This window comes from Aedes aegypti, chromosome 2, assembly GCF_002204515.2.
Source record: "Aedes aegypti strain LVP_AGWG chromosome 2, AaegL5.0 Primary Assembly, whole genome shotgun sequence".
Classification (NCBI taxonomy): Eukaryota; Metazoa; Arthropoda; class Insecta; order Diptera; family Culicidae; genus Aedes; species Aedes aegypti.
The window spans coordinates 405,814,933-405,838,457 of NC_035108.1; the positions used below are offsets into that span (position 1 = coordinate 405,814,933).

General features: G+C 37.0%; 1 protein-coding gene across 4 annotated transcripts in view; it reads left to right on the forward strand.

Annotated features, from left to right (window-relative positions):
* LOC5575842 overlaps positions 1–19,270 on the forward strand; it is a 165,260-nt gene extending 145,990 nt beyond the window's left edge. For all 4 annotated transcript variants that reach the window (XM_021847254.1, XM_021847251.1, XM_021847253.1 and 1 more), the window contains 2 exons: positions 3,440–3,582; positions 17,065–19,270. In XM_021847254.1, the coding sequence (XP_021702946.1) occupies positions 3,440–3,582; positions 17,065–18,829 (1,908 nt within the window). In that variant the 3' untranslated portion in view covers positions 18,830–19,270. The remainder of the gene's footprint in view (positions 1–3,439; positions 3,583–17,064) is intronic.
* Positions 19,271–23,525: the final 4,255 nt, after the last annotated feature.

Here is a 23,525-nt window from a genome sequence, read left to right on the forward strand (position 1 = left end):
CGTCTTGCTTGGGCTTTCCAAAACACTGCCCAGCAAAACCCGCGTAACGAAAACCAAACTCCCGGCGTCCTAAAAACGAATCGTCTTGTTTGGGCTTTCCAAAACACTCTTTTTAACTCGCTTTTCAAGAAGAAATCTAGTGGACATGTTTGGGAAGAAAAAGTAAATTTTAGATACACTCAAAATTTATTTTACTAAAAAAAATACGGAAATACTTATTTTATTATAACTATTTGCTTACAAATCGAGTTTCAAAGCGATGACATGTAGTTTCTAGGTCTAATGAGCATATATAGCAATTTTAGATCACACTCAAAATTTCTGTCTAAAATTCAAATCTAAGAAACTTTTTTTTTCAAGTATGTTTGCCAGTAAACCAAAACTCAAAGCAATGAAATGCGTTTTTTTTTTCGAATTAAAATTTTCGCAAATCATCGCATTGAATTTAGATTTACAGAAAATAGACAGTTGCTAAAAGTAAGGTTTTCGTAATTTTAATGAAAAAAAATTGAGTATAACCAAAAAGTCTTCGTTATAAATTTCAATTTACCTGCAAAAGTTAAAAAAATACAGGTTTTCATAGTTTTATAAGCACAGTAAACTCTGCCTTACTCGCTATCTCGCACCTCCATATTGAGTTAGAGAGCCATAATAAAAGTCGGTATAAAACGGTAAAGTCGGTATATAAAACTACGAAGTGCCTTTAACTCAATAACTTAAGATAGACTGACTATTTTGAGAACTTTTATGGGTGCGTTCATTTTGAATAGTATTTGTATCTCTTGCTGTAATAATTTAGAAATTTAGAATTCTCTGAATGTTTTATCGAATGAACGCTTCAAATTTGAATTTACATGTAAAAATAAGGGTTTTTTTAGTTATGTTCAGTTGTTTAAATTTTGAGCGTAATAAAATATGTCTATTTTATCTTAACTCTTAAATCTGATCCAAAGTTCCTTTTTCTGCTCAAACATAGGTACTGTTCTTGTTCAATAAAATTTATGTCGAAAAACTACATGTCGTCGGTTTGATACTTGTTTTGAAGGCTCTTCATTAAAACAAATAAGTTTTTTCGTATTTTTTTTTTTTTTGTGAAAGAAACTGTGAGTGTATCCAAAAGTTACTATTTCTGTCCAAACATATTCACTAGATTTCTACAAATGAATTAATGCCACTAAAACTACATATCATTGCTTTGAACATTGTTTCACAGGCAAAGAGGATGGAAACTTAGGATTTTTCGTAGGTTTTTCAATAAAAGAAAACTTGAGTGTAATCCACAATTCATATTTCTGCTCAAACATGTTCACTGAACTCATCAAATATATTTTATGTTGAAAAACTACATGTTTTCACTTTGAAATTTGATTTGGAAACAGATAAAAAAAACTAGGAATTAGTGAAGTTTTTAAGTAAAATAAATTTTGAGTGTAATTTCGAATGTCTATTAGTAACCAAAAATTTTCACTGGAATACTCCAATCAAATTTATGTCAAAAAAAAACTACATGTCATTGCATTATATTTCGGTTCATAGGCAGATTGTTAAATTGTGCGTACAATCAAAAATTTATATTCCTGCTCAAACATTTTCACTGTACCTATTCAAGCAAATTTGTATTCAAAAAAAATTGTTAAAATGTCCCATAGAACTACATTGCAGTAGGAAGTTTTGAAATTGATCTAGACAATCTAGATCAAAGCGGGATCAAAATGTAGTGCAACTTATTTCAAAATACTTTGTCGAAGATACCAAACCTTTCATACATATCCAAAGCACTCGAAGCTTAGCTGTCAAAATTTGCGACCTACCAAAATTTACCTCGGGGCTCCGCGTAAAACGCGATCCTAACTACAGTACCTGCTGCAAGAATTCTTTGTTGTGATGCCTCGAGTGATTCCTAGAAAAAAAATGGAAAGGCACACCTGTCGTACATTCTTCAGCAAATTTGTTGTATTCGACTAGATTCACATATTTTACTTACACAACTTTACTGCACATAGCTGCATATTTGTCAAATTCAACATTATTGTCAATTTCCAGTTAATACCGTGGAGAGTCATCAAATGATAAACACTTTCAATCAACTTACTAAAAGATTGTTCTAGCAAATTTCGGAAAAAAAAAATCCAAGTTGTTTTGTCATATTGGTAATTGTAATCGCATAACAGTCAAGTTGAGATTTTAAATGAACCTCATAATGTAGTAGCAATGAAATTTTTTCTGAATATTTTCCCAATATGTGATATTAGCTTTACAAAACTTCAGCCTTCAATATGCATCTTTGAGTTCTTGATAATTTTTAAAAAAGTTAGTGTCTTCCCATACTGCCATAAAATGCATACTTGAGCTCCATTTACTCAATGCCTACTTTTGTCGAACGTTACAAATATGGAGTTATGGACAGTTTATCAGTAAAACAAAACAATGTAGAGCCTATATTGCGTAACATTTTTGTTTCACATTTCTCCAAAAAGTTATACCTGAAAAAGTTGTAGATTTAGTTAAATTTTGAACTTTGTCAGTTATACATGAAAACAAAGTGAACATTTTCAACTAAAATGAATGTTCTCACTGTTTTGCAGGAAAAGTATTAGGAATATGTTAGTTGTTTCTATGAGCGTTAAGCGTGTAATTTTAATTAATGGCGTATCCTACACTTTTTCACCACTAATTACTACCGCCAGATAGTCCATGATCTGATAAACTGCTTTGCTGAATACTCCAACCTTCTAGCGTATCGGGATATTGAGATGCAGAGGTTTGAATAAAATGGTTTACACACCCAAACAGATTTCCTACTGCCAGATAGCCCGAAGACTCCAACTGCCTAGTTCTTCAGGATCTAGAGATAATCATTATTTTTTTCAAACTCATTGCTCTGCATGCTCTACGAACATGAAATAAACTTTTACAAATGAAAATTATGCATAAGGATTTTATGGTTGCGATATTAATGAAACCTCTATGAATCGATGTTCCAGGACTCGATATCGACTCATGGAACCATACGAAAAACAAAATTTCATAATTGCTACGATGGTCCCCTCAAAGAGCTTCCACAAGAATTTGTTTCCACAACTCGATATTTCCATGAGTTGATGGTCCCTTCAGATATCGACCCATGGAGGTTTGACTGCAGAACTTTTCTAACTTAAGCTCTCCGTTTACAACTAAATATTGAACATTGGGTGTAAAAACCGTGTTGTGGGACTATGAAAAAATGCTACACCATTTATCAACCATCCACCTTGGGTCAAAAACTTTAATGGAAGTTTATATGTATGGTTTATAATCACGGCAATGCGTTGTTTATATTTTATAACGTTGATTTAAACGTTATAGAATTGCAATCTAATTGAAAATACACTAACTATACCATTACCTTGTCTCTACTTTCATGAACCCCTACCGAAATCTCAATTGGCGCCGCCGGCAGTCCTTCAAACATGGTTTGAGTAGCTCTACGTTGAGTCTGTTGAACGCCGTTCGCCGACGACAGGGTGCGATACTAAGTGGATCATACAGCGAAGGCAGCTCGCCATGCACTCCACCGTCAACACCACGTGAGCGGAAAACCGGGTGTGTAATCATTACCTGAACAAACTGTGCTACACAAAGACAAACCAAAATCGTCCATACTCATATATGCAGAATACATTCCTGTCAATGCAGATTTTCCTTTGTAATCAGATCTCATCCACATACAGAAGACTTAACACAATTTGTTTTTTTTTATTATCTTTATCTTTTTCTCGGTTTCTGTGCCTTATGTTTCACGGAAAATTTAAGCTGTTCTCTATCAGTTTGCTTCATGTACATAAAATTAATGTTTCCTCTCCAATAGCTTTCATCGTTTTCAGTTGTACTGACTGACTGTCTTTATGTTTTCTTCCTCACTGCGCCTTTCTGTTCGAATGAAACAAAAAAAACGTCTTTATCTTCCGATGTTATGCCAATTTATGCACTGCCACAATATCAGTGACACTGATGATGATGATGATAACGATGATGTTTATTGGAAGACCAAGTGCCACACTCCGGGCAAACAAAAAACAATGTAGCAATCTTGTAGCAACTTTCTCGTCGAACAGAAAGTTGAATTCCGCAAAGAGAAACCCCATCTGAAACGATTATTACGAAGCGCGAAATCGATGAGACACCATGGGCCTCCATCAAAGCTGCTCGCTATCCCACTGAATTACTACATTTAGCAGTACACCCAGGGTACACTGTATCACAATCCAATCCACCAAACTCCTCTAGCTATCTTGCGCATTTGTTGGCGTGTCCTCTGAGCACCTCTTGCTGAAATCGATCTCATTTCACGGCGTCGTAACTTGGAAGAAATCTAGGTAATGATCCAAACTTGGAAACACGTGCTCGGCACAGTGGGGTGGAAGAGAATATTGCTAGACAAAACATACAATCAGATCGCTGTAAGTTATTCAATGAGGCAGCTTCGATAGAAAAAATCTTTCAAATGGGACGGCGCAGTAGGCATAAATACGTCCGCCATACGGATAATTGCCATAGTTACCATAACAGACGTTAGCCATAAAAACAACACTAAGATAAATCAGCATTGTTTTTTCATAAGGGCTTATTTCTCTTCATCGTTGCTCTTTTTGTGTACAGAAAATTGATTCTCATTTCATAACATATGTTTGTGCTGAACAATATCTTGCTTCATTAACAAGAAACATTACAGATTCATCTAATTGAGCGAAGTTATTATCGAAAGAGAGAAACGATGAAAAGAAATCTCGCTCATGTCCTTGAAGAAACAGTATAGTAATGTTGATGAAATAAGTCAGCATGAATTGACGTTTGTTATAATTTATTTCCCCCGATTACTCAAATTAGAATTGATAAGAATTCACATTGTAAGCATGTTGTTTCCAGGGTCCCGGAATCGGCTCCAAAGCATCACAGAATACTTGTAAATGACTCTATGTTGCAAGAAATTACTCAATTTACGTCATACATATTATACACCTGGTGAAAAATCTTGAAGATTGATATATCGCATGATAGAATTTATATCATAGGATTGATTTCCTTCTAACGTATTAATGCATAATAGGGTTTCATCTCGACCTTCGTTATGCACAATTGTTAAAATTTTCAAAAAAATACTCAAGTCTACAGTGCCTCTGATACTTATGTTCTAAATATAACTGCGATACCCCACTGTGTAGCACCTGCGGAAACTTTCAAACAAAAAGAATCAACAACTTTTCCCCGCTACTCATTCCAGATTGAAGGCCCCTGATATTGATAGGAAGTCTTTAGGAACGTAGGAACGAAACACTAGATTAGCTCTTAAGCTTTCTCTATCTCGGTTATAACGCTATAGCAATTCCAGGAAGCCATGCTATTGGCCAATGGATTTTAGGTATAATACGATAAGAATCTAAATAAATAACAGACTTCCCATGCAGTGTGGTTCAAATTTCAGAAGAGTAAGTAACTTTTTCCCTCAACTCTGTTGTTTTGTCCGAAAACGTTTTGGTTTATTTGGTTTATCTTTGGTTGCCACTTGTCTTTCATTGCCTCGAAGCCTGTCGCTTAGAATTAGTAGGAACACTTTCTCTCCTCGTTTCGCCGCCAATACACACATCACACAGAGATCAGCAGCATGGAGTCTGAAAAAAGGAGCTTACAAATAGTGGATATTACATGTTACTTGATTTATGAACCAGAACCAGCACTTGCTCATAAGTATTCACAAAACGGCATAACATTCGATCGATAAAGACAACTCTTCTGAATAAGTTTCTTATCTTCTATATTCAAAAAAAGCTAAAAACCAACTAAACTTCATTTTTTAAAAAATAAAGAATTCATTCTAGATACAATAATCTCTCACTATCTTAGAGTAGACCTCCTGTCCTCTCAGAAGACAATGGTTCTCGATGTCTAGTTTCCCCAAAATCGATATGTTAGATATCGAATGTGTGCAAAATTTGTGAAAATATAAATCTCCCGTGCAAAATCATACTCATTTGAAATTTGAAAATGAGAATAATAAATTTTAATGTAAAACAACATATTTTGTAAAATTTAATTTTGCACAGGAGCGTACCAATAGAACTCTCGTCGAAATTGTGTTGTCATCATGACTCATCCGAATCATCCAGGGTATCATCCGATCACCGATCATCAACTCACAATCGCAAGCTCATCACAACTTTCTAATTGTTTTACTATTCTTTTGTTTTCGGTTGGACTACCTCAAATTTCTTCTTTAGCAACCATCATCAATCATATTATGACGCGTTTGATTTTCGACTTGCCTAACCGCGAATGTTGTTGTTGCAAAAATGCAAACTAAAGAGAGAAGCCGTGCGTAAATGTGGTGTTTGTAAGAATTCGAAATTATTATTTAAATAATTAGATAAAAATGAAAATCAGTTGTATGTGTGGAACTTTGAAAAATATGCTTTTGATAGGTAAGGAATTACATACTATGCTTTTGGTAGTGCTAAGTTGTATGCTAGCGAGTGGTATTTTTAATGCAGATGCTAATTCACCCATTTCTCATTGAAATTATGTATAAATCCAAATGCAAAGTTGCCGAAACTATTCAAGGTACCTACACCAGATCTTTACCAGAGTTCAAAGATCAATTGCCATCGACTTTTTCTTCATTTCAACACTTTAACACGTAAATATAATAAAACATTTACTCGAGTTTGATGATCTAACTTGTTGAAAAATGACACACCATTGCAATTAACCCGTATAGGCCTGAGTGGAAAAAAAATAAAACTCTCACCACTCGGCGAATACCGTTTCGATTCATATTACGGACAGCTTCAAATTCCGGGCACTCTTTTAATGAGCATTAACGTCTCTTTAGTGGTTTGACGATTAAAATTGATTATTTAATTTTGTTATTTATAATTTGCTTGAGCTGTCCGGAATTCGAATCAAAGTATCCGGGATATGAGGCAAAAGTGAGGAAGCGTCCGGAATTATAATCATGGAAAGTCCACACATTTCTATTTATTTAAAATTATTCATGGTGCTGAACCAAAACCTTCACTCACTATTCGAAAGTTAAATGTTGTGTAGGCATGATAACGCGAAGGAGTCATACAGAATGATTTATTTTATATGCTTTTTGATGAGTTATGGTTCACTGAGGCCTTAAGTGTCCGTAATATGAATCAAAACGGTTTCCAATTATTTGTTTGTCAGTATACTCGTAAACATATCTAGTTTCTAAAAATCAACGGATCTCGGGAATGTTTCTGTGGCCGGAGTTATTCCGGTGGGTCACTGGATCACGTCGGGTGAAAAGGGTTCTGTGCTTATGTCCCCCTGGAGGTAGGCAAATTCCAAGTCACAGATAATTTCAGGAATCAGTATGAATAATGTGGTTACTATACCAAGCAGTTTAAAGATAAACGCATCAGCATAAACCATTTGAGAAACGATTAAATTGGATAACCAAGTGTCCTACATTTGATTGACCCTACAAATGACATTTTTCTGGTCCTTGAGACGCCTCGAATTTACGATGAAGTGGCCAATTTGTATCTGCTTATTTGTGTCATGCTTATGGGAACCCATTTTAGTAAACTATTATGTTCAACCTTTACTTTTTTATAATTGTATCCAACAAATCTTTAGCCGGTTCTCCAGGTCATTAAGTCCGGGTGGTCACGTCCGGTACGTTCTATTGCACCTGTTGCAGCAATTAATTTATAATGTTGAATATCAGATCATAATAACTTATGCCAATTAAAATGATTTTCATTGAAAATAAATAAAGATTACTTAGCATGTCCCAAAAAAGCCCTTTTTACCCGACTTGACCAAGTGACCCACCAGAGTAACTCCGATCACAGGAATATTCCCGAGTTCCTCTGGCCACTTCTAGAAACTAGATAAAATTATTCGAATCTGTTGAGTATTCGCTGAGCAGTTGAGTGTTTGATTATTTTTGCTGTCACTCAGGCCTATACGGGTTAAAAACATAAACAATTTCTTTGAAAAGGTTCCAGGAATATTATATCTCCGTGAACAATAGCACTTTATTCTTATTCGAAAATACCTATAAAAATATCTCGAAGAGCTCCAGGATTTCTATAGAAGTCTTGTTTTTCGAAGTATTTATTTTAAGATTGCTATGAGAATCATACTAGAAATAACATTCTGACAACTACAGAATTGGGATTCGTATTCCCATAGTTGGTTGGTTGGTTTGACTTTATTAACGGGGGCTAGTTCATCTCGGGACCAACGGCTTTACTTCCCTTCCGAAGGAAACCGTCACTATAACTTTTTACGTCATAAGTGGCTATGTCGGGGATGGGATTCGATCCCAGGTCCTCGGCGTGAGAGGCGAGTGTTCTAACCACTACACCAGGTCCGTCCCCTATTCCCATAGTTTTCCATGGAACATGTATTACTAAAATGATAAATGGGCAAAACAAATGATAAGTAGATGAAAAAACCGAATTTAGTACTATACCATTTAATTCCACTAGAGTTTGTATCTTTTGACAGATACGCGTATTTCGACCTCAACTGTAAGGCCGTCTTCAGTGTCGTGTACTAGACTCGACTAGTCGAGTCTAGTACACGACACTGAAGACGGCCTAGAATTATGGAGTCCAAGCCTTTTGCCGATCCCTCTGTGCGACTGACCAGGATTAGAGTTACATATTTCTCAGGAGCACATAAATGTACTGACGAGCCTCCAACCAAACCGTCTCTCAGCTCATCGGAATCCTAGTGTGCTGCGCTAGACGGAGGCTCACGAAAATTTTAAAAGCGCGCGCTAGGTGATGTGCTCCTGGGGAGACTCGTCTCCCCGTTCGGCGCTACGGCTCGCCATCGGTATCCAAGTTGTGAAACAACTGCTTAGTAACGAAGAGCCTCTACAACTATTTTCGCTTCATTATATAGGTGTCTAGATGGTCTACATGATATGGTCGAAGACTCGCGATCCAAGAGTTACAATTTCGATCCTCTTTGAAAACTTTTGTAATCACTTCAATTATTGTGCTGAATTTTAAACAGCACATGTGACGGAGCACATAAGACCGCAGTGAGACACATCTCAAGAAAAATGAGGCGCACCGAAAAAGGTCTCACAATGTACAGCGCTCCCGTGTGCTTGCAAGCAATGAGGCTCCTGCACCTAAGGCTACAGCACGTGCACAGTAACTCTAACCAGGATTATCGATCACCGCGCCCAAGATTTGCTGGTGTAGCTCTTCATGTTTCGAATGCATCTGAAAAACTAAATACTCGACAGATCGTGATTTAATTTTTTACAATAAACATAACACTTTTAACTAGTGTTACTCAAAATTTCATTAATTTTTACCCATGCGATAAAAAGTTACACCCAAAACAAAATGTCACATTTTTTCCGAGTTCAATCTTTAGTCTAAGATGACATTAGATTAATCTTCTACATATATTTTAGGATTTTAAATGCGATTCCTCTCGTACTTGATTCTAATTATACTTCAGGAAACTCCATGACAAAATGCAATCTACCACCTGATGAGAGAGAGGAGACAGCTGGCTAGATTTCAAGCTCCCAAAAATCAAGGGAACCTGTCACCAACTGTCACTTGAAAACCGCACAGTCGAAGGGCAGAGCGTGGAAAGCCGTCAAAATTCAAGTGAACGTAATTTAAATTTCTAGGTTAAAAAAAAATAAACACCTAAATATAGTTGTGTGTTGGCAAACTGCTATTGATTATTTCATATTCATAACCTTTTTCATAGTGAACAACAAGAATGGAATTTGATTTTGACCAGAATATTGTAAATTTTACACCTTATCGAACGCGACGATTTGTAATATTGCCAAAATCGTCGCCAGCCAACCAGCCGCTACGAATTTTACGTTTATCAGTCTTACCAACACAACGGAAACTCACCTCCTTTGATTTGTTTGCTGGCAACGATTTTGTCGGTCTGTTTGAAAGTGGACGTCGCGTTTTGTTGTTCATGAAACAGACAAAAAGTTCATCTGACCATGGACCGATGCACGAGTTCACTAATTTGACGTTTGAGCGGTGCCGTATTCACTCGTTGCCATGATCACATAAAAAACACGTTTCCGCTAAAACGTCAAATAATGAACTCGTGCATTGGTTCATTGCGTACAACACAAGAATTAAAAAAAAATCAAAGAAGGCGAGAAAACATGACAACTGTCAGTGAGGTGTCTCCTCTCTCAGGCCACAACTAATCAAAAAGCTGGTTCAATGAAGCTTTCGAGAAATCCTTCAATTACTATTTCATAAATTCTTCCAGAAATTTCCCTTCCTCTGTGGACTTCATACAGAATTTACACCGTTCCACTGAGAACATCTCCAAGCATTGCCAAGAAGTAGTTTTAAAATACATATTATTCTAGCAATTTTTTTCAGGAATGCTGCACAGGCTTCTTTAAAGAAGTTTGCAGAATCCTTAAGTTGATTTTAATTTGTTTAGGGATATTCCCAGTATATTTTATCCCATGAAAAGAACTTATAAAAATTCCTGCAAAAATATCTCCAGGCATTGAAGTATCTTGCCTAGCAATTCACTCTAGAGCTATTTTAAGGATTTCTTAATAAGGTCCTTTAAAATATCATATAGAGATTTCAGAAATTTCTAAAAATTCAAGAGTTTCAATAAATTACCTAGAAGTACCAAAAGTATTCTAGTATGCTAATATTTGTTCTCAGAATTCCTTCAAACATTGAAACAGAAATTCTTTCAAGGATTCATTAAAATATTATGCAGAGATTTGTAATTATCGGGTAAGTCAACCGAGGGCACCGCAGAGACTTCCTGACTCAAAACCTCAGGGTCGGCACGCTCACCAATACAACCCACGGTCAGGAAATTCTCGCTCTTAAATTAGTCAACCACAGAACTTCTTCATACAATTTATTGGCAGGCTAGTGTCACTTTCACTTTCTTAACCTAATCTAACCTTATGCGGGCCCCTTTTTGCTCTTCGCCACCATACTTCTTCAGGCTCTTTGCAATGACGGCTGTAGTTCTCCGAGGCAGATCGGTGCGGGACAATGCAGCACCGTGATTTGATGTAAAGCTCTTTGAGCACCGTAATTTGATGTAAAGCTCTTTTATGAACCTCTGTTGGAATTTTGGTAAGCTAAGAGTAATTTTTGACTCTTCGAGCACTTGTCGATGTTAACTCTAAAAGAATTTTAGAGAGTATGTCAGAAAGAATTTCTATTCTATTCTATTCTAGTGCTAGCACAGCCAATAATGAAAAGCATCCTGGAAATATCAGCGTTTCTGCTGGTATTTTCTTGTCAGTATTAATATTTGCAGCATATCATCAGTATTATGACACAAATATTAAAATGGCCAGGCCCACTAATGGAGTTGAAGATAATTCAAAAATTAACGGCAATCAGATTATTCACTCATGAATAACATGAATGACGAAATTTTTGAATTTGGTGGCAGAAGAAACGGGGACAACCGTACCAACCGTTTCATTGTTGGGAAATGGGAATTTTTGTGTAGGAAGTTGCTGGGAGTGGCGAAGCTAAGAAGGTTAAAGCACACTCCAATGGGCCCGTGTCTTGTCTCTTAGGATGGGATACAGGAATTTCTTCCTTGTATCCGGGCTAGAGAGTATGTCAGAAAGAATTTGTAAAAAAAATGAAAAACCTTTTTTATTGCATTTTTTAGACATATCCCTGATTTTTTTTTTCTTTTCAGAAAGAGCAATCCTTAGATATATTTCATTTGGAATCTCTTGAGAAATAGCTCCAAAAGAATCGTTGGAATAATCCTTGTTGGTATTTTGGAATATGTATGACAGTGTCCAAGAAAAACTACTAGGAGCAATGTCTAAAGAAATATTTCGATATCCCAAGTAACAAAAATAGGGTAAAAGTACTCATTTTCGACCTAGCGCTAATTTTTGATCCATTCATACTATTTTGGCCTAATTTGTATGAACATTCTAAAATTGACACATATTTATTGTGGGTCAAAAATTAGTGCTTTTCCCCTACATTAAATTTGGAATAAAAAACATTGACAGTATCCTTAAAACAATCTCTAGAAGAATTACGAGTGCAGGCCTCTAAGAAATTTAAGAGGTAAGGAAATGAAGGAATCTGCTGAGAAATTTATTGTACTATTAGTTAACGTTCAGAATTTAAAAAATACTTGGGAAATCTTTGGAGTACTTTACGGAGGAATCTCGGCAACAAATGGCAGTATAAAACACAGGAGTCCATGTATTTTTTAAAGTTTAACATGTGACCGAACCTGAAAAAAACACTAAAAACTAATCCTGGAAAAATCTCTACAGATAGATGGGGGAATGTATGATGAATTCCTTGGAGGAAAAATTCGAAATTTAATTTGTTTTAGGGATGCCTGCTGAAATTTGGGAGTTATTTCTGAAAAAAATGTTAGAGGAATCTTTTTGAGGAATCCTTAAAAGAACTGTATGAATTTGTTTATATTATGTGTCAATAACTGGCCAGTGTAAAATTGCTGGTCATTATTTCTGGGTCATCTACACTGGATCTCTAGCAATTGAATTTTCCAACATTTTTCCAAGCCGTTTATGAAAACTAAATTGAATCAAGATGAGTGTTTGGACTATGCTCACTGCGTATGAAAAAGGAAAATGGATATCCCACATAATTTAACGTATCATGCAAAGAGGAGCAGAGGTTGTGTATAATGACCACTTTTGCGTAAAATTCGTTAATGAACTTTAGCAGTCGTCCATAAATCAATAAGTAGGAGGTAGTAGGGAGGAATTCCTGGAGGAAGTGTTGGAAAATTAGGACGCGTAATTCCATTACACAAATCTTGAGGAATTACTGAGTTCTCAATTAAAATTGTTTTGATCATTTCTGAGGGGAACACATGAAAATGAGATTCCTGCAAAATATTTTGTAAAATTATTAAGAAACGCCTAGTATATTCCAAAAATTAAAACATATTATTTGAAGAAATATCTTGCAAAACACTAATGTAAAATCTCTGGATTTGGTTGCTTTGCACAGTTTGGTGAGAAATCCAGGCAGAAACCTTTGATTCCTTCTTAGAACTTGAAGTTAGTTAGTTCTAGAATTAATTTTCGGAGGTACTGTGTTATTTTTTAAATAGTGTCTGCAAAGAAACCTGGAACAATTTTTAGAGCACTACTGAAAGGTTTTATGAATCAATTATTTAAAAAATTCCCAGCAATATTTCCTGAAGGGCACTCAAGAAAAATAGCTAGACGACTTCATGGAGAAAATTTTCTGAATTGAATACTGTGCACTGTGTTTTAATTCCTCGTTTTCATGCGCTTTTTGAATAGCGCCCTAACCGTTGATTTTAGCGATATAGTTTGTTCGGAGAAGTTTCTTGGTATATTAAGGCGCAACTTTTGACGAAAAAAATTTTGTGATCAATCCACCTAGCAGTGAGATAGAAAAACTATTTTTTCAAAACATTTAGATAGACATATGGTGTCTTCGGCAAAGTTGTAGAATTGGCAATTTGAAACAACTTTGTTGAAGACACAATTTTTCTATCTCTTATACTTTTTGAGATATATGCCGTTGTATGTGAATGACCCCTAAAAATCATATTTTTTATCATAACTTTTTTCCAAGATTTTTAACATTTTTTGTGTTTTCTACAAAGTTGTTTGTCATAGAAAAACCCGTATTTTTGCTGAACATATCATCACCCTATCTTTTGAAGTAACAAAGTTATTCATGAATTACTCTTTTTTTCAAGGGGTAGTTTAGGCCTCTATAACTGGCTTCGGCGCAAAATGGCGCAGACAACTCTTACAAATCATGAAAATACCTTATCTCCCCTTTTGGCAGTTGATAAAAACTTTTGTCTATAAGCGTCTTTGCATGGGTTTTTACTATCAAACAAATAAGCCTTATTAAAACGAATTCGACTGATAATTCTTTTAATTTAAGAGATAGAGAGGTGTAATGTTCAGCAAAAACACGCGTTTCAAGATGTTTAACAACTTTGTAGAAGACATGAAAAATGTTAAAAATTTAAGTAAAAAGTTATAATCGAAAATGATTTTAAATTATTTTTTTCATACAAATTTGTGTACTTTAAGTTAAAAAATTCGTAACTCTTTTACAAGATTTTTAACATTTTTCATGTCTTCTACAAAGTTGTTAAACATCTTAAAACGCGTGTTTTTGCTGAACATTGCACCTCTCTATCTCTTAAAGTAAAAGAATTATCAGTCGAATTCGTTTTAATAAGGCTTATTTGTTTGATAGTAAAAACCCATGCAAAGACGCTTATAGACAAAAGTTTTTATCAACTGCCAAAAGGGGAGATAAGGTACTTTTATGATTTGTAAGAGTTGTCTGCGCCATTTTGCGCCGAAGCCAGTTATAGAGGCCTAAACTACCCCTTGAAAAAATAGTAATTCATGAATAACTTTGTTACTTCAAAAGATAGGGTGATGATATGTTCAGCAAAAATACGGGTTTTTCTATGACAAACAACTTTGTAGAAAACACAAAAAATGTTAAAAATCTTGGAAAAAAGTTATGATAAAAAATATGATTTTTAGGGGTCATTCACATACAACGGCATATATCTCAAAAAGTATAAGAGATAGAAAAATTGTGTCTTCAACAAAGTTGTTTCAAATTGCCAATTCTACAACTTTGCCGAAGACACCATATGTCTATCTAAATGTTTTGAAAAAATAGTTTTTCTATCTCACTGCTAGGTGGATTGATCACAAAATTTTTTTCGTCAAAAGTTGCGCCTTAATATACCAAGAAACTTCTCCGAACAAACTATATCGCTAAAATCAACGGTTAGGGCGCTATTCAAAAAGCGCATGAAAACGAGGAATTAAAACACAGTGCTGTGGAATAATTTGCAAATTTTGCGGAAAGCATCCTTACCTTACGAGCTCTTTGACGTTTTTAGACTGATTCCCCGTAACATCTTTGATATATTTTTGAAGAATCCCGAAAGTTTGTCGGATGCCTAGTATTCTCCAAATTCAACTATTCAACAAGAATCCCAGAGACAAGCTTTGGGAAACACTAACACATACCGTAAGGACGCCATTCACCGCTCATTTAACAGCATTTCAGCATGTTAAATTCTGTCAAAAATCAGTCGTTTGATATGTTTCATAACTTTTTGCGTCAGACGCAAGATAAACCATTTGTTTTTGTAGGAAAAAAGTTGAAATGTGAAAAATGTATAATGGTACCAAATGACATGTATGACATGTATGTTTAGGGCGCCATTCACCGTTCATCCTAAGTATGAGGCCCTATGCACAGTACTAGTTGGAATGAATTTACTTTCATTAGCTGGTTGTTATCTTTGTACTGTAGTACGACAATATATTTAACATTAGCAGCTAAGAAGCATGTTTTGATCTGCCACAGTTAATTCATTGTTGAACTCATATTTATTGCCTTAAACAGCCTAAAATTATTTTTTTGAAAAAAGGTTTCATATAAATTTCATTCTAATACAACCCATCTTGGTATACCAATACATGCTAATAAATTTTATAGCAAAAATTTGTTCAGATTTATCAAAATAACTCAATGAGCGGTGAATGGAGCATGAGCGGTAAATGGCGCCCTTACCTCTTTCTTCGTGACAACGCAGGAAACGTTTTCTTGCCGGCCTACACTGACCATCAGGCTACTGCCATCAGAACAAAAATCGATCCAATATTAATATTTGGTATTATTTTTACTCGCATTTCAATATCACGGTTTGCCTTATCTGGTCTAGATCTTCTGATGAAATTCTTAATTTTCATAGAATTTTTATCAAACAACATACGAGAACAGTGAGGAAACTTATGTATTCCGAAGCTAATTGGATCTATACTAGCAATAGAGTCATTTATATAACCTCTTACCATCGACAATATTTTTTTGGTGTCTTTACCATCAAAATTTTCCTATCTTTCCTTTTTATAAATTTATAGACTATATTACGACTAATTCTAACATATATCAAATATATTAACAAATCAATTGGTAGTCAATCAATTAAGTAGACGAAAATCCGAATTTAGTACTATACCATTTAATTCCATCAGAGTTTGAATCCTTTGACAGATACGCGTATTTCGACCTCAACTGTAAGGCCGTCTTCAGTGACAAGTCGAGTCTAGTACACGACACTGAAGATGGCCTTACATTTGAGGTCGAAATACGCGTATCTGTCAAAGGATTCAAACTCTAGTGGAATTAAATGGTATAGTACTAAATTCGGTTTTTCATCTACTTATAGGTATTCTACTAAACAGCTCGAAGATTTATTATAATCAATCAATTGCTAAACATTCAGTTGATATCAAAAAACCATGACAAAGTACGCTGACCTGACGATATATTCAAATTCAGTAGCCACATTTATCCATTCCAAGCATAGAACATCACCAAATAAACGCTATCAGAAATCTCCAAAGTATCTTATCGGCTAATCCCGTGAACCGTATCTATAATTGAATTTACGGCGCGATTACCTCCATCCCCGTCACGTCGTCATTTCATTCGCGCTAACCTCAGCCCATTATAGTTTTTATTGCAATTTCCGACAGTTAAAAATACATCCACCTACCTGTAGGCATGCTTATCTCATTCTCGCAGTTTATGTGTTTGCTTTCCATGTGTTCAACCTGGACCTGGCGCATCCCTCTCAATCAATGGCTTTATGAAAGTAGTTAGTTTTTTTTCCGAACCCTCCCTGAAATTCCATGCACTCTATCTCTCTCTGGATTATCGGTGTTCTATTCTGACCTTGCTTTCAATCCTCATGCAGTACATCCACACTCTAGCATCCAACTCTGCAGTTCAAACACCAATCGATATTGATATCAGAGCTAACTAGCATTTAAAAGTAGATTTGAACCATTCCAGAATATCTAATTGTTGGCGAGGCTCGCTAGGGTCTCGTCATGTGTGAGTGGAACCATATAACAATGCCAGCTTATGTTGTGTTTTATCTTTTCTCTTTTCTTTTTCTGGTTCTTCGTTTGTTGCCAAATAATCAATATCAACAACATCATAACCAACCAAATAGTGATGTAGAATCCTCCGATCTGTCTAGTAGTGATTCCGAAGATCTGTTAGATGAAATAGTTATAGCATCAGCCCGTATCGACGATCCCGCCCATTACGACCCACTGAGCTCGCCGATACATTACTGTGACAATAACGTTCAGTCGGACGATAACAGCAATAGTAATACAATCATTCGTATAGATTCGATCGAGTCCCAGGGCTCAACGTCGTCGTCCGCTGGCTCGATACAACTACAACAGTTGAATCCATCATCTGCGTGCAAGAACCTCAAGTCACGCCGAATGGAATACAGCCGCCGAGGAATGATCCTCGGCCTCAGCAATCCCTCTCAGGATTCCGCCTTTGGCTCAATGACCGACGGCGAATCTTCCCGAGCGTCCAGCTTTAAACTTAGCAGCTTTGCATCGATGAATTCGCCGATTGACGAAGGGGTTGAAGATCTACTGGTTGAAAACGGAACAGAAACCATTGCTACCACCATGGCTGGACTGAAGTACATCGATTCAACGGGCTCCTCACCTTGCCATGATGATCATGCTAGCATATCACCCAGGGACAGTCAACCAGGGCCGTCATCTTCTCGGGATATCTCACCGAATCATTCAGCTCGATACCTAGAACCTCCAAAACTAGTGATAAACAATCATTCATCTACAACGACCAACGCCTCGCTATGCTATACATCATCACCGCTACGTAAATGTGCCACAACGGAAGTATTCTCTCAGAAATACAGGGTATCTTCATTCGAAGACATGTCCTATTCGTCCCGCACGGCCAATAAATCTATTAAAAACAGCACTCGTAAGATTTTCCGTTCATTTGAAGAAGAACGCCGCATCGATACCGCATTCATGCCCATCGAAACTAGTTCAGCCCAACATACCGGGCGCCAAGGTCAGAACCAATTACATCCTAAGAAGACTCGTCAACAGTCCACATCGACGCTACATCATCAGCTATCGCTACCCCCAACGTTGACACCGACCTCTCCAAAACAACTCGTTACCCCCGCTCAGTACAATCAACTAACGAAGAAAAAGAATGCTTCGTTCCAAAATCTCCAAAGCTTAGCTGCTGCCCGAGACAAAACGTACCAGTGGCGAACTAAGCTCATCAAGTCCAACGAATGTCTGTTCGAAACGTCCTTCAATATGTCTCCCTCGTCAACGACTCAGAGTGAGATCGACCGACTACTCAGCCATGGAAGCTCAACCCACGAACTGGCCACTACTTCCGCAGCTACAACAGGGGCAGAGATTGAACGATTCATCCTCACTCCCGAGCCGGTTGTTATGAACCCTCGACGAACACGGGCTGATCGACAGCAACTGTTCAGCTTGGCCAAGTTCAAGCACAGCACCATCCTGGACAGTATCTCACTGGAAAACCTATCCGAAGAAGGTAAACGGGAAAGTGATCCAACCGTCAGCAGTACCTCGAACTGTTCAACCAAGAGCTGTTCCTGGGATGATCGCACCGAGATCGAGGCGCGTAAGCTGGAGAACTCTTCTACCGATGACACCAGCAGTGATCAGGACAGTAGCAGTGTGACCGATTCGCTTCTTCGATCTCCAATTAGCAGGCACGATCAGCGAAGCCGCGGAAGTGGCAGTAGCAGTGCGGCCGAAGTCCGGAAGTATCTCGATGACACTGCTGGCAGTGACGGAGGCTTCGGCAGTGGCAACGAGGAGAAGACGCCCCTTCTCGAGGGCATGGAACTGTCCCCGATCTCACCTACTGAGTCGGAACAAATGTTGTGATAATATAGTAGTAGCTCCGTAAACTATTTTTCTACCGATTTTAATTCAGTTTGATATGAGGTACTAGTGTCTAAGCGAGGAGAGAGCGAGTAGCGAAACAATTCGAATATTAGGCGGAAATCGGTGATCCGTATAGGGCGGTAGAGAAACGACGAAAGGGAAACGAAGAAAATACAGGTCTTTTAGGGAAACTTTTAGTCAAATATTCTTCGAACGTAACCATTGTAGCACGCGGAAACAATATGATTCAACGACAACTGGTAGCTCAATTTTACCGAATTAAGACTCCGCATTAGTCGCGAATGTTTAGGAGGAAACGTTTTAAAGGAAACTAAATAGTCTCTTTAACAAATATCACATAAAATCTCTGATTTTTTTTTTCAAGTACAATTCAATAGGACAACAAAATCACTAGCTAAAAGAATCAAGTTAACTGATTAGAGCAGAGACTTAACTAGAATAACCATCTTGAAATTTTAATATACTATGGAGGATGGGTAGAGATGTTGAAGCGGAATGGAAGCCCAGCGTTCGTCCCTTCATGGATGACTTCTATGATCCCATTGAGTGATTCTGGATGAATCGTTCAATGGAATACGGTTAACCGTGCCCACGTATAGAGTGTTTCGATCACTTGAAACACGATGAACAGCATACTGCAATCACTTAAAACACGATGAACAGCATACTTCGAGGATGTAGAACAGTGCTTCTCAACCGGTAATCCGCGGATCTCCAGGAGGCTGTGACGACTTCTCAGGGGGACCGCGAAGCCATAGAGAATAAAAATCGTGTTTTTCTTGATTGATTGATTGATGTCAGGAAAAGTGAGTCAGGAATTTCTTGCCTAGCTTTTGTTTAGCAAGATAGGTACAATCTATTACTGAAGGCCCAAACGCAATGAAAGCGGAACGGCAACGGAAAGCGGAACCGGTTCGCCATGATGAACTATAACATGCTAATCGACTCAGTGTTGCTTCACTTTCGTTGACAGCTCAATCGAGATGATGTGATTCATGCTGGCGAACCGGTTTCGCATTCCGTTGCCGTTCCGCTATCATTGCGTTTGGGCCTTTACTGTAGAGATTTACAGCCTGTTACTGGGCTGTAGATATTTGATCTTTCAAATGTTTTCAAAGTGTAACTCATTTTTTTGAAATCACCTACGCTAATACTAATAAAACACTTCCAATTTTGTCAATAAGAAAGCATCGCAGAATTCGTACTCAATTGATTTCGAAGCATGAAGAGAAGTTAACATTCCATCTGTAGCAGTTGGCAATGTATCGCAAGTTGTAACAAGCTAGACAAATAAAAGCCCAAACGCAGTGATTGCGGAACGGCAATGGAAAGCGGAACCGATTCGCCAGCATGAACTATACCATGCTTGTCGGCTCAGTGTTGATTCCATTTCATTCGTTGATAGCTCAATCTAGATGGTGTGATTCATGCTGGCGAACTGATTCTGCTATCCGTTGCCGTTCCGCTATCATTGCGTTTGGGCCTTAAGGTGAAACATCTCGGAATCCAAAGATGGCCGGCACAAAAGCCGACTTGTGCCCCTACTCACGTTTTCAACACTAAACTGGAGAAAGAAGGCAATCGTTTCTGATCTTCTTATTTTAAGCTTTCTGCTAGTGCATAAAGTTAAAATAAAAAGTACACTGCAGTTGGATGTTTTCTTCGCAAGATTTGTGCCTTTTAAGTTTCAGTGCAATCTTAAAAGTTGATTCCAAACTGTTTCTTAAGAGCAACGAATGAGAGTCCCAAAGCGAGAGCGCTGATATAAGTTTAATCCATTTTTCTCGCTTGTTTACCATTGAGGGTGGGTGTTTAATTTTACTGGCTAAAAACCCCGAACATCCGATAGCAATAGTTTTCCCACATTTGAAGCTTATTTAGAGGGATTGTATCATGCACTGCTATCCCCCCGATCTAATTAGAGCTGTAGCAGCATACGATGAACATGCTATCATAAAGTGCTGCAAATCAAGGTTATTACAGAGAGCGATAAGTGAGAAATTCTCTCAACTTTCTTTCAGGATTCAACCCCTGAAAATAACCAATAAGATATTGAAAGCCAAGCCTAAGGAGGATAGATTTGATAGTTCTGGAGAATTGTACCATTAAATGTCAATTATTCATTTAGAAATTGTTTTTTAATTGCTTCCCAATTGTCTCGAAAAATCATATAGGGATTTCTAGGTGAACTTCCAGAAAATACCTAATGAAAACGTCTGTTATGACCACGGGGTATTACGTAATGACTACTAAGTAAGTCATCCCAGATATTTATTATTCTTATTCTCCCGGGAATACTTGATGTTCTTTACACCAGGATTGCATTTTATTACCTTAAATACTCCTAAAAAATATTCTGAAAAATTGCTTATTATATTTTTTTATAGTTTTTCTCGAACTAAGGCTATCTTTTTCCAAAGATTCTTCAGGAAATTTCAATTTATTGTTGTTTCCAACGCTCAGAATTTTCCATAAGACACGATAATTCCTCAGGTAATGACACCAGAAACTCTTCATGGAATTATTCCAGGAATTTCCCGGAGGTTTATTACAGAAATTCCTTTACAGATTGCTTCATAATGTTTTCCACAAGTTTATTTGAATTGATCCCTAAATTCCTCCAAGAGCTCCTCTGGAAACTTTTCCTGGGATTACCATAGGAATTTTTCCAGGATTTCAACCGGGTTTGCAGAGATTTTTTTAAAGAAATCTCCAGAAAATCATCTAAAAATCAATCCGAAAGTCCGGGAATGACTCCAGGGATCCCCCAAAAAAAAAAAAAATAATGGAATAATTCCAGAAATTCCTCCGGGATTTTATCCGACAATTCCTACTGAATTTCCTCCTTTCCTTCTAATTCCATAATCTAGAAATTCTTCCAGGAATTATTTCGGTAATATCTTCAGGGGTTTCTCCAAGAAAGTCTGTTTTGAAAAACTACTCCCAGCTTTTTCCATGGAAAGCTCTTAAAAATTCCCCAGGGAAAAAATAAGTAATCCCTTCAGGAAACATCCTGTGGATTTTTTCAGAAATATCTGCCAAACTCTTCAAAATATTGCTCTAAGAATTTTTCCAACAATTGCTCTCGAGTTTATCTAAGAATGCATTCAAAATTTAGCTCGGAATTTTCATGAAGAGTTTTATAAGGAATTTTCTCAGTAATTTCTGAAGTATATCTCTTTGAAACATTTATAAGAATTCATCCAGGAACTATTTAGAAAGTTCTTCCGCAATTTTTCATGCATTTTTCTGAGAATTCCTTCAGGATTTCCACAGTGAAGTCTAGCTAGAATTTTTTCAGGAAATTATTTTAGAAATTCCTGTAGATAATTACATTAGAAGCTTTTCAGGAACTTCAGGATTTGCCTAAAATATCTACAGATGGGAATTCTTGGAGAGATTTGTAGCATGAATTACGAAAATAAAACTGAATTTTCTCTGAAGCAGCCCCAGAGGAACCGCTTGAAATATTAAAATTATATTATATTATAACGTTACAACTAAGTTTTTGTAGGCACTTTAAAAGGAATTTCTATAAGAAGTTTCCTGTAGAAATCTCTAAAGAAATATTGAAAAAAATCTTACAATAATATCTGCAGGAATTTCTAGAGAAATTCCTGGACAAACTTCCGCAAGAACTCCTAGAGGAGTTTCCAAGCATATTCCTAGTGGAACATCCACAGGAAAACAAAAAGCAGAAATCCTTCCGTAGGAACTCCTACAGTAACTGCTGGGTTAGCTTTTGAAGGAACTCATGGGAAATTTTACGGAGCTTCAGAAGAAATTCCGAGCAGAACATCCAGAATGAACTTTCTAGGGAACTTCCGGAGGAACTTCTAGCGGAATTTTCTGGAGAAACTCCTGGCGAAACGTCCACAATAACTCCTAGGGAAGAAACATCCGGAAGAACTCCTTGGTGAACTTCCGGGAGGAACTCCTGGACAATTATAGGAGTAATTCGTTGAAGAAGGAACTTTGAGAGGAACTTCCCAGGATAAATCCTTGAGAAACTTCGAGAAGAACTTCTAGAGAACTTGCTGAAAGAACTCCTAGATGAACTTTCGGAATAATCCGGGGGAAGTTGCGGGATACATTTTACAGCAATTTTCAGACAAATTTGCTTCTTGAAATCCAAGGAGAATTTCTGGAAGACCATCTAGAGGACTTACAGAGAAACTCCAAGTAAAACTTCCGAAAGAAATCCGGGGAACTTTCGGAAGAAATTCTTGAGAAACTTCTGGAGGAGCTTCTTTGGAAATTCCTAGAGGAATTTTCAAGTAAACTGCTACAGAAATGTTCAGAGGAACTCATACAGAAACTTTCAGAAGAACTCCCACAGGAACTCCTTCAAGAACTTCCGGAGGAACCCATAAAAGAACTTTTGGAGGAACTCCTACAGAAGCTTCCGGAAGAACTCCTACTGGAACTTCCGGAGGAGCTTCTACAGGAACTTCCAGAAGAACACCTACAGGAAATCTGAAGGAACTTCTGTCGGAATTCTTATAGGAACTTAGGGAGGAGATTGTACAGGAACTTACGAACGAACTCCAACAGAAACTTCCTGAGGAACTCGAACAAGAACTTCCGATAGAACTTCTAGTGGAACTTTCGGAAAATATCCTAGAGAAACTTCCAGGAAAATTCCGAAGACCTCCTAGAAGAATTTCAGGAAAAA